Raw genomic sequence first — 17,930 nt, forward strand, 5'->3', positions numbered from 1 at the left:
CAGCAGCGTCCAGAACTAATGCCAGGATCTGGGCACATATAACAGGACATAGGAAAATGCACAATAAAGGTTTTAAAACTGGCCACCCCAAAACATCCTATGGGTTGAAATGTGTCTGTCAGTCATCAATTGAATGGTCTTATGTGAAAAAAACTTAAGACTGCTTCTGTGCTCCAAGGAATCAGACAAAACATATTCTTGAAGAAAATAATCTTGATCAGTGCCTAGTAATTAGAAGCTTTTGATTAATGTGTTTTTATTTGTTGAAAGATCAGTCAACAGGTGGGAACGGAGAGGTTCTGTGAAAAGGTAAAAGTAATCTCCAAGAGTTTTAACGGACATTTTTCAGTATTATTTTTCTCTTATTTAAATAAAAAATATCAAATTGGCAGCTCTTCTTTCAGATGGCAAGGCATGCCACTGTATAAAAAGTCAACAAACACAAAGTTGCTCTTCCTTCAATGTCTCCTCTGAAGTCACTAAATTAATGATCTGTACGTATTATGAAACCATCCACTATGTCACTGTGATACAAAGTGGGACTAAAGACAAGAGATTGAGAGGAACTGGAACTGTATCCTGATATATCATTAACGATGACCATCATTCACAATACCCCTCCTTTCCATCGTGCCCTATGCTGATCAATCATGCTTAATCTTAATTAAATTTGCTATATGGACTAAGCTGAAGAAATCATATTTAACCTTATGTAATCTCATGATCTGAGAATACTGAAAGTAAGAGATACTCTAAACAAGAACAGGGTTTATTTTCTTAATTTAGCAGGACAGTATTGCAAATTGACTTTGTCTGAAGGGAAAAAAATGATGAAAGATACATGGAGTTAAAAATACCAGACTCCACAAATACGTGAAACAGTGATCTGAACAGTTTTTGTACAGCTTTTGTAGAGATCAGTTTAAAGAATACTCATCTGAATATATGCATTTCTTTATGAAACTTAACAAGGAACAAATTTACATAGATATTTAGCTTGGTTATTGTTTTTAAGGAAGTTAAGATTATCCTCTATACTGTTGTACATGAAAGCTTTCTTCATATTTTGTCCATGGTTTATCAGCAAGCAGACTTTATATAGCTGACTGTGCAAGGATTCTTTGCACTTTGTGACCAGGTTGGAATAAATCTTGGTGTTATCTCAAAACAGTGGGAAGGACTGTTGAAGATAAAACAGGAATAAACCATGACTCCTCACAACAATGTTTTCAGCAGTATAAAGCCTAAACAAAACAAAACAAAAAAGTGAGAAGGAACAATAGCTAATATTTTAGCTGTAGGTTAAATACTAACTGTAGCCCTGTCATTTGGCTGAGAACTGAAAGCTTTACGGAAATGCTTCCCATACAAAATCAATTTATCTGGGCACGTGAGTAAGAATACTGAATTTCATGCTGTGATTCACATCACATCGGTTTACCTACTTGAAATGATTTTGAGAGCTATGTATTGGATCAGGCCTACAAGAAAGAGATACGCCTTACAGTGTTCTGAGATTTTAAAGATGCTCAAAAATTGCAAAAATTTTTTGAGCATATCTGAAGAGAATTAGATGGCAATGATGAAAAAGTGTAACTCAGGCTTTGGAATGTGATATCAAAGTGGTCCACAGAGGTCAAAATAGCACTATCACCAAGCTGAAAAATTAGTTGATGTTTATTTTCAAGAAGAGAATATCCAGCACACAGCTAAAATTCTCTTCTAGTTAAAATAAAAAAAAATTAAAGAAATTAAATAGACATCACTGCAAGAATTCCAATTTTCAGCCTATGTTACTGCTGTCTCAAAGCCTACAAAATCTTCAGAATCTATATAATTTCAATTTTTTTTAAATGTACCTTGTTTTATGAATATTTGTTTCTGCACTTTTTTCCTAAATACATTTGCTGTACAGAAAAAACTGATTCCAAATTTTCAGTCATATATCCTTTTCCTACTTTCAGCAGTACATGAACACATCTGAACTGGGACAGAAAAAAGGTCTGCTTATTCAATAATTATAGCTTTATTAATAAAAATTATTGCTGGGTATTGAAAAAGATTGGAATGAAAACTTGTTTCTTAATTGTAAAATGCTGTGCTTATCAACATTCTCCAAATACGAATAGGATGACTTGGTTAAAATAGATGTTTTCCTTTAAGTAGAAAATAAGAGTGTGTACCTCAAAAAATTTTCATGTTAGACAAATATGTGACTAAAGTTATTCAGATAATGATAATGCTGATGTGCCAATGAAACCTAACAGAAATAAAGACCTAAGTTGCAACATGCTGGAAAACATTGACCTTAGCAAAAATGCCTGATTAAGATATTTTCAGTATCTCTTTTTGACAATACTTGAGTGATATTTATTTTAGTCTTCTAGAATATTTTCTATGCAAAAGATTACATTTGTAACTGAGCAATGAACTCAGCCTTCCGGGAGCAGTCGGTACTATGGACAGCTCCAACTGCAGCTTGAGTGTGTGGCAGCCGCAACACGTGAGAATTCAAGATGCTCGTTAATTTCTTCTAACGGATCCTTCTCCTTTCAGTTCATAGCAGCATTGGATTGTTATTTCCAAATATGTAATTGTTGTGGTCACCCTAAATTTTTCATAAATGGAGCTTGCCTACTCAGGGTAGCAACAGAACAATGTTAAAACATGTCTGGCTAAACTCAGCTTTCACCTATAAATATACAAGTTGTCCCACCATGGTAGAATGTGGTTCTTGTGTATTCTTCCAAGCTTACCATTATACAATGGGGAGAATTAAGGCAAGGAAAAAATTCTGAGTATGTATGGTGTGCTAAACTACACATCTAATGATGCAGTGTTACAATTGTACTGTAGTAGTTTTGTCTTTAAAAAAAAAAGTTAACAGCAGAATGTTTCTGTAGTGTGAAATCCTTATAAATTAGTCATACCTTTTATTTAAAAAATTTGTTTATAGTGTTAACCTAAGTTTGAACAGAACAATGTTTTCCCAAGTTACACCTATTGTTTCTAAATTTTCAGTTTTAGACTTTCCTCCATCATTGCAAAGCATTTTAAAAAATAAAAGAAGAGAGTCTGTGGTGAAATGTATCAAAATAAGTAAATTAAGATCTCTGAAATTTCATGGTCAGGTAAAAAGGACAGTCACTAAATAAAAAAAAAAGTTATTTCTAAAAGCACATTTTGCTCAGTGATAGACATAATAATGTATTTTGTGTGCTTTGCACAGTTATGCTGAAACGCTATTATTGACACTGTTGTTTCCTCCCCTACAGAGTCGAATGGCAGAAAGTTTGCGTCTTTTTGATTCCATCTGCAACAACAACTGGTTTATCAACACTTCCCTCATCCTTTTTTTGAATAAGAAAGATCTGCTGGCAGAAAAAATCCGACGCATTCCCTTAACAGTCTGCTTTCCTGAATACAAAGGCCAAAACACTTATGAGGAGGCAGCAGTCTACATCCAACGCCAGTTTGAGGACTTGAATCGCAACAAGGAGACCAAGGAGATCTACTCACACTTCACCTGCGCCACTGATACCAGTAACATACAATTTGTCTTTGATGCAGTGACAGATGTCATCATTCAGAACAATCTCAAATATATTGGCCTCTGCTAAGAATCCTTGGGCTTAATCTGTTTTCCTGAAGTGATAAAGAAGGGGCTAACCACTTCCACTGCTAGTGGAAGAAAATGGGGCAATGCTTAGTAGCCCAAGGAGAGAAAAGGGGAAATCTGATGTATGTACACAGTTCCTCTTATGCCCCCTTAACCTGCTATATAATTTTCCACAAATACATGTTCTGGAGAGTGAAAGCCTCCTCTCCAAAAAAAAACACACACACACCCCAGTGAAAAAAAAAAAAAAACCAACTCAAAAAACCCAGACAAAACAAAAAAAGAGATTGAGGCATAACTCTGTGGAGATGTTTTCACCACAGTCACTGCACTTTTATTCCATTTGTTTCATTCCATTTCCTACAGTATGAGTGTGTTACCAATGTTCTATGTAAGAAATAATTCTTCATCCAGTTTTCCTAAAATTTTACTGACATGAAGATATAAAGCTGGTGAGTGACAGATGAACTTGTTTGCAGGGTGTGGAGCAGAATGGTTGTGTTGGAGAGAAAAGCGAGTTCAAACCAGAAGCTACAGAACAGGAGAGTTTAAGCAAAATACTACTTAAATTTGTAGAGAATGGGCATGCACCCACAATATTGGTACACACAGCCAAACAGCATATACACATACATCATGTATGCACATGCACATGACTCACAGCATATAATATGTACACACTTCTGCTTTACTTTACTGTTTATCATGGACACCTTGCCTGTTAAAGGAATTGTTGGTGCGCAACTGTTGTGTGATTTCCAAACTGACTAGCAGCTCTTTCTGGTCTTTAAGGCTTCAAATATGCAGCAAAACTACATGAAATGAATCTATGAATAGGCCAAATTAAGGTCAGTGTTTCTTCTACTGATAAGGAGTTTTATACATCAAAACAGTCTTCTTTTACATCTTTTTTTGCCAAATCTTGTGGTGTTTCACAAAAACCAAACTACATTTAAGAAGTAGGTTAGTGTTCCTTTTTTAATACAGATAAAAAATAAATCACAAGGCAATTTTTTAAATTACTGTTGTAGTGTCTGGATTGCTGAATGTGAAAGTTGCCAACGGACAATTCTGTTCCACCGCTCCAAATACATTCTGGGAATTGTAATATTGTAACAGATTTCCCAAGAAGCAGGAGCCATGGAGATTGTGTAGTATATAGCCTCCAAAGTCTTTTTTTGTTGTTTTTCTAATTATTTTAAAAATGTGATGTATTATTGGAAGGTTAAAGATGAGCGATATGAACAATAACTAAATGTCTTGATATTTCAATTTAATAATTAAAATTATTTACAGTTTAGTGAAGTTAAGGAAACTGAAGAGATGCATTCCTCAGCTCCAGGTTTCATCTCATAAAGAAACACTACTGGATGAAGTAACATTCCGGCAAAAGTTTGAATGCATAAGAAGCTCTGTGGGACTATACTGGAAAATCTCAAATGGATCATATAGACCTAAATCTTTGGTCAGTTGATTCTTTCCCCTGCCATAGAAAAGACTTCTTAAAGACTTCAGTGTAAAGTTGGTGTGTAAATATATGTTTGATAACTGTAAAGCACATACGTACACAGAGACACAGACACACATGCACACTGGAAAATAACCTTCTACTTTTGTTCCCCCTATGTACTATGATTAGTGCAAGAAATTTCAGCCAAGGGCTCTAAGAAATTTAAAAGAAAATGGTTAATAACATCAACATTTAAATTGTCCACTTAAAAAAAATAAATAATTCAAATGATACTAAATGTGTCTATAGAGTGTTCATTAATTAGCGTTACGACAGTTACTTAATTGGATAATGTTTGTGAAGTTTTCTTTCCTTTATGACAGACTGCTGACTTTTGTTTACTTGCTCAAGATTTTTTTCATCAGTTTATTCACCAACATTCAGCAATTTCAGTCTTAAGCAATTACATTTTAGCAACTCAGATTTAAGGAATGTGTTCCCATTTAATATCTTTACAAATTCTGAATGCATGTTATTGTTATATTTTTGGGGGACATGGTTAATAGCAATTTTAGGAAAGAAGTTATAGATCAAGATCTATAGGAAATACCAGGAAAGAAACTTCCATGTTATCTGCAAGATACATAAGAAGCCTACTTGCATATTGTCTTACACAATCAGGTACTTTGCACAGATGTCTATGCTTAGAAATACATGCCTAGGTACAAGCACGTATATATATTTTTGAATAGTACCTGAAGTTAGTCTCCTAAACCTGTATTTAAAGATTGAAAAAAAAACTTGGAAAATATGTTCACATTTTTGTACTACTGAGCTCTCAGCAAGCCTCCAAAATCAATACAAAATTCTGTCTGGCTCATGTTTGTGAAAAATTAAGCTTTAAGAAAAATCTAAGTATTTTTTAGAAGTGACCATATAAGATGATCTATAAGCATAAGTCTTCTTGATGGTTTCTCATTGAAGTTTTCCTGAAAATTCCATCCATTTGTATTATAACAAGGTGGTTCTAGAACATCCTCTAACTGAATTCTTTAAAAGTCTGGATGTACATTAAGAAAAGGTGCAACTCTTGTACAAACAGCATAAACTCATAAATGTAACTTGCTAGAGGATGCTAGATAAATAATATCCCTGGAGTTTAAACAGAATTTGACTTAGAATCCTTCAGCCCATTAATCGTTTCTGAGATCAGCTGAAAATATTTGATAGTGCTTGGATAGTTTCATTCCTTTGTTTGCTTCTTGGCATTTCTACAAAATGCATCAAGAAGTCCTAATCTTTCTTACCTTATGTTTAAGAATCCTTCTTTTGACCTCTTTGAGGATATCTAAATTCAAGCTAGGATTTTTCTAAGTGACCTGGAGACTTAAGCTAATAATGAGCTGGGACTGTCAAGAGAACTACAATACTCTTGAAGGTAGTGGTTCAAGCAATAATGATTTTCAACCTTGCTAGACAATGCAACCATAACCAAATATATTCTCTGAGGCTGAAGTCATGGGTTAAGACTTTCAAAACTCTTCAGAGCAGATAAAAATCAATAATGGGGAAAAATCAACGTAATTTTGAATGAGGTATTTTATGTACGGTGCTGAAGACACAGGGCCCCTTTAAGCATTCCCTGTCAATGGTTACACCTGAAGAACAGAGTCAAAAGAGCCAATGACGCTGCACCATGAAGGTATAAAAGGTTTGTCATACCACACAGGGAGTATTTAGGTCTTACTTGTAATGAGAAGATGCTATTGCCTGCTTGTGATATTTGCATTCAAGCTGCTTGACTTGGTGAGTTTACTCAAAGCTCTATATGGTAATTGCTAGTACAGTCTACAGAGATAGTATAGGATCCTCTAACTTTGTTTACCGTTAAAGTGCTATCATTTACTTGAGAAACTGCACAGTATTTCGAGTCTAAATTGCTTCTATACTCTAATACCTGATTATTAGCTAGTTGAATTTTGAACAAGGTATAAAATGAGCTATGGCTTCTTTTTCCAATGAGTGGACTATTAGATGTTATGCCTCCTTCAGCTCTAGCTTTCACGGTACTATGGCCATTTCAGACTAGTGAAAGATGTGACAAGAAAGCACTGGCATTCATTAGAGTATAGCTTCTAGGTAGGAAAGCTGGCTAGGAAAACCAAAACCAAAAGTGTAGTCAGTTATGAGGAGGGCAAGAGACATTTTATATTAAAAATCAAATCTTTATTCAACTAAGAAGGTCCTTCCAATACGAGTATTACGGGCAACCTACAATAGAAGTGGAGAACCTAGGATATTTTAATAAAGGCCTAGGGGTGTTTCTAAAGAAAATGAGTCAGTTAAATTTCTCTTTGAATGAAGGCTATCTTGGGAAAGAGAAAAAAAACCACGTAGCACTGCTGTGTGTTCCTACTTAGGTGAAGAAAAGTATAGGGGTGAATAAAGCAGTAAATAATTAAGTTTAAATAATCAATTCACATAATCAGGTTCTCTGAATAGCAATTCCTTGCTATTAACTCTCTAATTATTTAATTCATATGATGTTTTTTATCTTAGTATTCTGAGTAACTCATGGTTACTCTGTTTTCTACCTGAAGAATTCAAGATATTAAAATAAATTGTTTTACACAGAAGTAATTCTATTTTCTGATTGTTTAAGAAAACTGAGGCACAGGGAAGATAAAACTAAAAAGTTTGGGCCAAAGACAAGTGCTGAAGTGAAATCCCTTGACTGTTAGTCATCCACCTGGATAAATAATGCAACTAAATTTGCATCTATTTTTTTCAGTTCTCAGGTTTATCAGTGATACAGTGCACTGCCACCTGAAAGAACTGCATTAATACAGCTGGGATTTCACTTCACCTGGGCAACAATGACATTCACAGAAGAGATATTCCATCTGTTGCAATAAGAATGCCATCTGTCCTTTTATCATTTGCACTCCAGACAGCCAAACTAATTTCAAAGGGAAAGAGGTATCCTTAAATGGTCCTTATCCACAGATCTGATTGGTTATGATTTTTCAAGGGTGGAATAGTGGAGACACTGTGGGTCAGTAAAGTAGGAGAAATATTATCTCTTGGACTCTTCCCAAATAGAGGTTCTGGCAAGCTTAAAAATCCATTGCCCCATTCAATCCACCTCAGTCTTTGCCTAAAAGGATTAAGTACCCATAAAAGATAGGACAGATAACAGGTAAGAATTATTATGTTTTTCTAGTATTAACCATAACCTAGAACTATTTTTGCAGTTGTTATTGCCCAGGTCATTTATCACGGCATAACACCCTTTCACTAACATTGTTAAGTATTGTGTGTCAACGAAGTGTTTTCACAAAGAGTGAAAGCTTTGCTATTAATTTTTCCAATGCTCTTAATTTTCTCCTGCTGCTGGTTCTTCTCTCTCTATCGTCTATTGAATATATATATCTATCATGTTTTGGTCCTCCTTCTGCCCATTAATTATTGCCACTAAGTTTTTGTTTCTTCTGGAAACGTTACCCCTCAGTGCTCTCCCAATCTCTCTGTATTTTCCCACCTTTTGGATTTTAATGATCCCACTGTTCCTGGACGATACTGATATACATCCTTAAATTTAAGAATCAAAAATAGTCTGCAAGTGGATTTGCTTAAAATAACCACATTTTCCTAAATCACTCCTGTTCGGAGAAAGACCAGGTGGCCTGGCATAGAGCTAACTGGAGTCACAGTCCCAGTGAACAATAGCAACGACACTTCATGCCAAATGCATGTTGTACGGTTTATGTTTCTTTTGTCTAGTGTGGAAGGTATTGCTTTATTGGTCCTGTAAATTACCTCAGCTCTAGAAAACATCAGAAATCTAGCTGTGGAATGGTATATTAGTTGCTGACTTCCTCCAGCTGATACAAGGTACATCCTATCTCATTATCTGGATATGAGGTGTAGAAGTAAATACAACGAGAAAGACAGACAGTTTCTTGGCTAGCTGAAGAAGGCTGAATTACCAGCAGAGACTATTTCTATATCTGTAATATGTCAAGTGAATTACATTGAGCCTTGTGACTCTTACTACCTATTGGAAAATATTTGCTGCTCTTCCTGATAATTCCCCAAATTGTCTCATAGCAAAGAAAACGGATTTAGCACCTTTCTGTTTTTCTTGTAAGTAGCCATCTGTATGTGAGTCCATTCTACAGTAACACAATTCTGCTCAAGGAGTTATCTTCAAATCCTATATATATATACAGGCATGTATATTTTTATATATATGTTATATTTTTGTCTAAATAAAAAGAATACATGACTCAGAAAAAAACTTTTTCCAAGAATAATTACTCAGAGATAATTTCACAAAAAAAATGCTAGCTCAGCTTCTACACTACTGATCTTATATACTATATGTACCTGACAGGTTGAGGATCACAGGTTTTACATATTCCCCCCCTCACTCCCAAACTGTCAAAGGACACTGTATGAAAATCTGGTCTTGTAGAAAGTTATGTAAGACTAACTTAATCTAGTCAAGGTCTTCTATCCTGAATGAGTCTTGCAGGCTTTTAATAGCACAAACATTGACAGAGGAAATGGTCAAAATCTGGCATAATTTCATAGCTGAAGAAATTAAGCTTTGGAAGAGAATTTCGCCTAGAAAGGTATGACTCAAGCAAGCTATAAAGAGGCTGCTAGACATATCGTGTTATCTGAGATATGTGAATATAGGATCAGAAGATAAAGATTAAATTCTGCTTGCTTCACAGATGTAAACAGTTCCTCTACATTAATTTTTAATTTATTATAAATAGAAGACGGGGGTAAAATAGGAAAAAAGTTGGCCTACATGTATACAGAGCATGATCAGTGCAAATATATTAGGATTACACTAAATGCTGAGAATTAATGAATGGAAAACAATTTATTCAGGAGAGACATAATATCAGATTTCTAATAAAGTAACTCTCCTTACTTATATTTAAAAGGAAATTCCAATGAAGGCACTGATGCACAGAATTTGCCAAATAACTAGTTTTACAATTATTTAAATATTCATACTACCAATTGCCCTTTTCTGCTCTTTGGAGACGAAATTCCAGAACCATTCCCCACAAGTCTCAATGTTAATTTGATTTGGAAAACCTGATTCTTATCTGCAACCAGTACCTGAAGTGGGAGAGGTAAAGTGAAGAAATGTGTATCAGTCTTAGCTCAAGAGAAGCCTCACTGAAAAGCAGCTACCACTCAGAGGATTGTAGTCTTTCTTGTAAATATAGGCAACTTTCACTAAGTTGGGACTGTAACATGATTCAGAATTTGGTCTTTGTCTGGCAGAAGCTCCTGCTCACTTCAGAGCTGCTGTGAATCCTTTGCCTTCAATCAGAGGCAAGGCTTTGAGGAGAGACACTGCTGCAGCTGGTTCTCAGCTTTTGCTGAGCTCTCAGCTCAGGAGGGGTTGGATAATCCTTCCACTCCAGCAGGCAACTTGATTTCTCCTTGTATAGTATAATCTCGCATTTCCTGCTTATCACCAAACTGTTTTCACAGTTGTGACAGTTCCCCAGTGGCTCCTGACCTAAGATGATATATTCAGATGCCTGCAGGGACAAAGATGGAACAATGGTAGTTGACCTGAGTGGCAGTATGTTACATATTATTATTAATTATATTAATAATTACATATCCTCTTGTTTGGGCAATGTATCTTGATTTATGTGGAATTCTTAATAAGCAACACTTTATGTTTTAGCACCACTAAGAGCTAACATTGCTTTCTGCTACACTAAGTTTCTAAGTAGAAATGATGGTTCTAATAAAATGCTTTCTATATAACCCTTGGTTTCAGCCCCTGCTTTTTAGACAGTATCTAACTGCAAACACTGAGGAAAAAAAAAAACAACCCAAACCCTCACTTCATGTCAGGTTTGTTTTTTTTTTTTTTAATTGCTTTCCCCCCCCCCCGAACTTTTATTCACCCTCCAGTGAAAGTTTCCTGTTTATGTAGCTAAACTTCCAACCTACTTAGTAAATGCTCTGAGTTGTAAGATAGAACTTAAAAGCAGGCAGGTGGTAACATGTAACATTAGTTGTACTTTACATCTGTAAGTCTCAAATCCATATCTAAAATGGTACATACAGCATCCACTAAACCCTGATTCAGTTTCCTTAACTCAAGTTACGCATCACACACACATCTGCAAACTGCATCAGCAAAAGGAGACAAGTGGTAAGCTCCTGCATTAGCCTACTAGGGATCTGCCACATCTGAAGGTTAGAGTTAATAATAAAGCTCAGTACAGCAGGGACTGAACAGCAAGGCTTATTACTGAATTATGCAGAAGGGTAAGAAGAAGGCCTTAGCCAGTATGGATGAATGATTAATAGTGATCTGCAAAAATTTGGCAACATTTATTTGCTTCTGTTAAGTTTTCTTCTCCTGTAAGTTTCTGTTATGATCCACATACTCACAGGATGGTATCTATCTGTCTACAGAGGTAAGGGACAGAATTCTTTAAAGGCAGTCAGACAGGTCAAAATTTACTTAAGCCAAGTCCCTGTCTCATTTGATTTGAAAATCTATAAAATGGCTAGGTGTTGTGTGTTTTTTTTAACCCACCATATTAATATCCTTCATATGTATTCAATTATTTAGGACTTTAAAAAGGATTGCATGAATGTAAAAATACATCTTTATTTTTTCAGAATTCATGTACACTCAGCAAGGCTTCAAGCATTCATTTAATTCTTTTTTAAGCACCAGTAATGTAACATAATTCCTCAGGCAAGATACTTTCCCACAAATTTAAGTAGTATGGCTTTATAATTGATAATTTTTATCTACTTAAGTTTTAATTTCAAAATCATAATTTTCATCAACTGGAAGAGTAAAGTTTAATACTAATGTTCATATTACAAAACTATTGAAATTATAATCATAGAATCTGGAAATAAAAGTAACAAATCAACATAAATTCCCTTAGTGTATAAAAAATTTAGAAAACTATAAATAAACATAGTAAATATAAAGAAAGCATGTAAAAGGTACAACAACTTATTCTCACGGCAAGTCAAAGACAAATTCTCAGCTTGGATTCCTCTACTTGGATTGTCGCATTTAAAAGTTAGATGCCTGACTGATGTAAGCAATCCAGCTTCTGTTTATCTCACTGGAGATAAATGGACACCACCAGAGCAAAACTCATCTCATCATAAACTAAGCACCCATAGGTGCAGACTTTTTGCCCATGGAGATACTGATTTGTCTCCTGCTATACAGAGAGTATATGATGAGTAGCTCAATTTGACATCTGAAGTTAGGTGTAGTTTATCACATTTTTAACTTCATATCTTACCAAGTCCATTTAACAATTTTAGCTAAGGGCAAACAATATTTGTATAAAGCAAACTTCTTCATTGTTCCTTGCCTCAGCCCCAGGTTTGGTTATTTTTAAATTCAACACCTGAAAGCAATGTCAAAATGTACATTTAAGAAACAGTGCCTATGAGCACTATATGGATGGTGCCCTTACTTGCTCATTTGTTTTCTCCTATACCAGTGCTTGCAAGGAGCGGGGAGAGCATAAAAATTTTCACAAGATTTGTATCTCCTAACACCAGAAAAACTTTCAACAAACCCTGTGTGCTGTTAAATTAGAACACCATGATGAACAGCTGATCATCATTTCAAGCAGAAGAGGACAAAGTGAATTTTTTATGCAAGATTCTGAAATACAAATTTAAGCATGCAGTCCACACAACCTGTATCTTGAGCAGGTAGCAGTAAGTTGCATAAGACCAAACAAAAGAAACAGATGTAGCAGGATCAGACCCCCAGTACATAGCCAGGACTATTCACAGATGTATTATGTTAACACAGGGCATTTCACTTGTTATCTATGTAAAGCATTTTTCTGTATTTCTCACTATTATTACGCAATTCGCAAATTTTTATAAGTGCAAAAACAGCTCCAGTAAATAGTTGTCTACACCAATAAAGATGATGAGTAATACCTTTCAAAGTTTCCTCATAGAACCCAAAGAATAAATTCTCATAGGATAATTAACTAAAGAAAATTAAGATAAGCAAAAATAGAAAAGATACTGGTTTTAATGGAATAAAATAAATCTGGAAGATATTACATAGGGAATCAGGAAAATTCGCCTATTTGCTTTGCCTATTTGATTACTTAACTACTGAAAAAATCCCTACCTTCAGGTAATCTTGCCATCATTTCAAAAATCTGATGCGTGTTCTTCTGACAGATTTCCACTGGATCATCCAAGAACTCAGCGAGGACAGAAATTACTCCATTTTGGATCAACCCTTGCCTACAAACAACATTGTAGGACAGATTTAACTAAGCATAATAAAACTCATATGTATTAGCAAGACGCTTAATCTTAATTACATACTCAACCAAATACTCTTATTTACATTGCTCATATCTTGCCAACACTTAGAAATTCTGTTCTTAATACTCACTGAAACATCTTTATTGCTTCCCATACCATTCAGTAAACTCTCTAATTACACCTACCTGCCAACATTATGCATAGCCATTATATAGAGGATTTGTGTTGTCTTTTGACGGACAGTACTGTCATGATGTAGCAGCAAAGTCTTCAGGTTATCCAGGAATCCTATAAGACACAATAGCAATAACCAGTTTTATCTCACAATCTGAAGTGCAAACAATGGAATTTTTATCTTGTCCTGATGGTGAAATTCTCATTGTCATATCTGAAGTAGGGAAGAAACTTTCAAGTTTCAAAGCCTACTGCCAAAAATGCCATGCTACAAACAAGCTGCTGATTTCTGTATCAAGTTAAATCCTAATCTTGCAAATATTTAAGAAGTGACATAACTCTAAAAATGTCAGTGGAGCTATTGATGTTTTTGGAAAACCATGTTTTTGCAGGATTGATGCCTACATTTTTTTAAACTGTCTTTAGGTGTAGCGTGGGATATGTAAAACCACACAGCTTTGCTTTTCACATGTAGAAATAAAATTGTTGAACCTTTAATGATTATGTGGATACACACATAGCACTGAACAAACAAAAAAAACAACCAACCAAACAACAATCTCGCCTTGCTTCAGCAGTTACTGTTAATCAAAAAATAGAATAAATTTTGAACATGATTATCGGTATCTCTTACAAGGAAAAAACATGAAGGAAGTAAATGGAGAAAAAAGCAGTGGCAAACTGAAGGACTTCTTCAGTGTTACATAATGAGCTATGTAGATACACAACAGACTGCTAAAAATTGTGAAGATAAGCTTCCATGGGTGTTTTTTTCCCAAAAGCCAAACACAGGATTCTTCCAACTTTTGAAAATTGTGGTGGCCAGATATAATCCTGATGAGTATAATAAATTTGGTTATATTGTCTTGTATCTTAATTTCTCATGAAGTTCCAGGTTTTGATGTTGGGTTTTTTTTTGTTGTTATAGTCTCATTCTACAATCACTAAGATACTTCTGAGGAGTTCTGCATAAAAAGCTCTGATGTTTTGTCTCTCTGGTAAAGTTATATCTGGATGTGCTATGCTATCCACTGCTGAAGGAATCAATGGCAAAAGATGACTTCATGGATTTTGCAAATGAACTTGTAAACCTTATTTAAATATTATTTTATTAATTATTATTTAAAAGGTTCATCAGAGTTTTTTGCCTGTTATTATGGTGGGAACTAAGATATGAGTATTTTGAACACCTCAAGCACGAAAAATCCACGAAAGTACCACTGTCATATGTCATACCGAAGGGGGAAAAAAAAGGGATTTTGCCTTTTTTTCCTGCTCTAGGAAAACTAAAAGCTTTTTCTTTTCCCTTTTCTAAACAAAATATATTTAGTAGTTTTAGGTTATTAGAAATTCATAAATTCACTGCTTTAGGGTTTTTTCCTGAAAGGTTAATGAATAATAGGATTATAATATTTTTTACCTTTTAAAATTAAAATAAGTAGAGATTAAAACCAAAAAATCTTCATGGTCATTTTGTGTCATCAAAGCTATTGCAAGGAAAAAAGTAGCACACAAAAGTATAGTGGGTTTTTCCCTCTCCCTCTGTGTCAAAACTTATTACAACAGATCACTTACCTACTTCTATTGCCTGGTAGATATTTTGTGGGTCGTGGACCAGATCGCAGAGTGCCATCAATGCCCGCTGCTGAGTCAGCAGCTCAGGAGACTGTAACTCCTCATTGAGTTTAGGAAGGGCCCTCTTTCCAAATGCAATAGGAGCTTTTGTGGGATCTATATCAGGGGGCAGGTTGGCTGAGATATGAGCATGTGCCATCCCAAATTTTCCTGGGGAGGATTCTCCTTTATCCCTAAAAATATTCCAAAATGACTGTACCTGGTGACTGGACAGATAATGTACCAAAAAGACTACTACAAAAAGACTTTAAACAGTGCTCTGTGCCCCAGAAGAGCTATTTCAGTGCACATTCATTGTTAGGAAACTATGAAAGAAGAGGCTACGATGGTTCATGATCAGCTGAATTGTCTTACCTGATTTAATTCTCTACTGAACACCTTAAAAAAACAAACAAACCAAAAAAAAAAAAAAAAAAAACCAGAGGGAAAGTTTAAAATTGCAAGGTGAGGTAGGGAATGTTTTTCAAAGGGTTAAAGTGATGATCCAATGACCTGAAACCAAAGAATTGGCTTAAATAATATTAAAGCAAAGGCAAACAAAATATCATTTTTCAAAAAAATCATTCTTTTAAAAGGGGTCTATTTTAAACCCGCCCTTGAAATTCATTAACGTTTGAAAGAATCGGTGATGGCTGACCTCCCCCTTTTCCTCAGTAAGGAAAATGCCTCAGCTGACAGAAGCATACAACCTCCAGTATTGAAATCTGCTCAACAAAAACAGCCAGCTGCAAAGTTAAAACACCTGCTAAACAACTGCACTTCTCTCTTCCAAACAAAGCAAATAGACTAAATAATCAAAGTGGCCCTGTCCCGCCAATATGTCGCCGCCTCAGCCCGTCCCCGCTTCCCGCTCCACAGCTCCTCTCAGCTACGCCACCGCCTTTCGCGCCCGCGTGCTCTGGTTGCCACAGCAACCAGCTTTTTGCGTACGCCCCGCTCCGTGAATAAAAGCTACGGATCCAAGCATAGCGAGTCTGCTCCTGCGTCAAGAGCGTAAGCGCCGCGCTTGACGGTGTCTGCTGTGAGAGAGTAACGTCAATGGCGTAGTTGACGAATTGGAAACCGGCACGCTGCTAGCGCGGGAGTCTGCGGAGCGCCGCGGGCGGTTGAGCTGAGGCGCGGCCCCTCAGGGAGGGGAGCGTGTGAGGAAAGGGGAGAAACGCCGCCATGGGGTTGCAGTGCGGAGGCCTGTTTATCTCGCTTCTCTGCTAAAGTGTGGAGGGAGGCTGCCTCCTCACCCCCTGTTTTTAAAGTAGTTTCGTTTGAACAGAATTGAAAAAAATTCAGATTGAACAAAATGGTGGTTGAGTTAGAGATGGAGCAGGTGAGTGCCTTGAGGTACAAGGGCTGAAGGGAGCTCAGTAGCTCTGGACTAAGTTTTCTTTCCTATTTTTTTTGCAGAATGTCACTGTAAACAGGTAGAATGTGTAACAGGGGTTTCCATTATCATTAGGTAGTTTCATGTAACTGTATTCAAGACAGCCATCTTTTTCAGTATGGTTCTGCTAATAAGTCTAGTGTTCAGAGGATGGTACACAGGGAGATTGCAATGTTGCTAGCACAACTTAAGGGTGCTCTGGATTGTCAGATGTAATCTGGTATCAGGAAAACTCTGAACAGCTTCTATAAAAGGTTAGCTCTCTGCAAATAGAGGAGCCATTGAGTTGTTTTTCATTATTTTTGAGTAACAATTATAATAATCAAAGTTCTTAAACTGGATTTTACAAAGCCAAAGTAGTTCAGATCAGCCGGATTAAAATAAAACACAGGAATAGATTCTGGTTTGCTGATAAAAGAAAAATTACTACTTTAAAAAGCATTTTCTGGAAAGGTTTCATTTTTCTGAAACATTTTAGAGCAGATTATTTAAAGTAGAAGTTATTTTCCTGAATTATGTTAGATTTCCCTGACTATATAAAGTTTCACACTATTTCAATAAGAAGAACCTGAACTTTTCTCAATGTAGAAGGGGCGAGAGAAGATCAGAGACTCCTCTTGTCCTTTAGTATTAACTCTGCTCTCATCCTTTTGGCATGGGTTGTTCTGTCTTGTCCTTCATCATAGCCTGGAATACTGATTTTGGTTTGTGGTCATGGCATTAATTTATGTTATGTACAGCTTCTGAATGCCTTCCTCAAATCCTTTGTCTATCCACAGAATCTGTTGGTGATACTATTCCTGCAACATTGATGTAAAGAGGGTTTTGATGCCATGGAGACACTATATTCCCAGACCTCCCTGGTGACTGAATCCCCTTCAGCTCTGTAAGAAAAGAAAATATGGATCTCGGTACCGATCATTCTCAGTATTTTTATCAGCTTTGCGTTTCTTAAATCATTGATCTTTTTCCTCTAGTGCTGTGGCTAATTTGTTGATTTTGTAAATTGGGTTATATTTAAGTGTGTGTGAGATTTAGATTACTTAGATTAAATACACTAAACGTAAGTGAAGGTGGCCTCTCAGTTTTAATGTTTCTGTTTGGTTGCCTTGGTCCCTCCTGTACTTTGGATTCACTGAGATTGTTGAATTGATTTTTTTTTTTTTTTTTTTTTTTTTTTTTTTGTAACTTAGTTTGTGAAAGAGCTGAGCTCTAGGAGACGAACAGTGAGTCAGCTTGTGTACACATGACATTTTTATATGCTTAGAATGTGTTGAACTAGAACTAGGAGAATATGGACAAAGCAAGTTAGTGTTTCAAACTCTTACCAGCTGGCAAGGTTTTCC

General features: G+C 35.8%; 2 protein-coding genes across 2 annotated transcripts in view; one reads left to right on the top strand and one right to left on the bottom strand.

The window, feature by feature from the left end:
- Nucleotides 1–3,620, top strand: part of GNAZ (G protein subunit alpha z) — a gene marked incomplete at both ends in the record, with an annotated part of 48,937 nt that extends 45,317 nt beyond the window's left edge. The window contains one exon of the mRNA XM_082491822.1: nucleotides 3,276–3,620. Within this exon, the coding sequence (XP_082347948.1) occupies nucleotides 3,276–3,620 (345 nt within the window). The remainder of the gene's footprint in view (nucleotides 1–3,275) is intronic.
- RSPH14 (radial spoke head 14 homolog) overlaps nucleotides 1–15,345 on the bottom strand; it is a gene marked incomplete at both ends in the record, with an annotated part of 105,009 nt that extends 89,664 nt beyond the window's left edge. Inside the window, 3 exons of the mRNA XM_082491823.1 lie at nucleotides 13,255–13,373; nucleotides 13,583–13,685; nucleotides 15,147–15,345. Of these exons, the coding sequence (XP_082347949.1) occupies nucleotides 13,255–13,373; nucleotides 13,583–13,685; nucleotides 15,147–15,345 (421 nt within the window). The remainder of the gene's footprint in view (nucleotides 1–13,254; nucleotides 13,374–13,582; nucleotides 13,686–15,146) is intronic.
- Nucleotides 15,346–17,930: the final 2,585 nt, after the last annotated feature.

Source organism: Vanellus vanellus, assembly GCF_965231255.1.
Source record: "Vanellus vanellus genome assembly, chromosome: 16".
NCBI lineage: Eukaryota > Metazoa > Chordata > Aves > Charadriiformes > Charadriidae > Vanellus > Vanellus vanellus.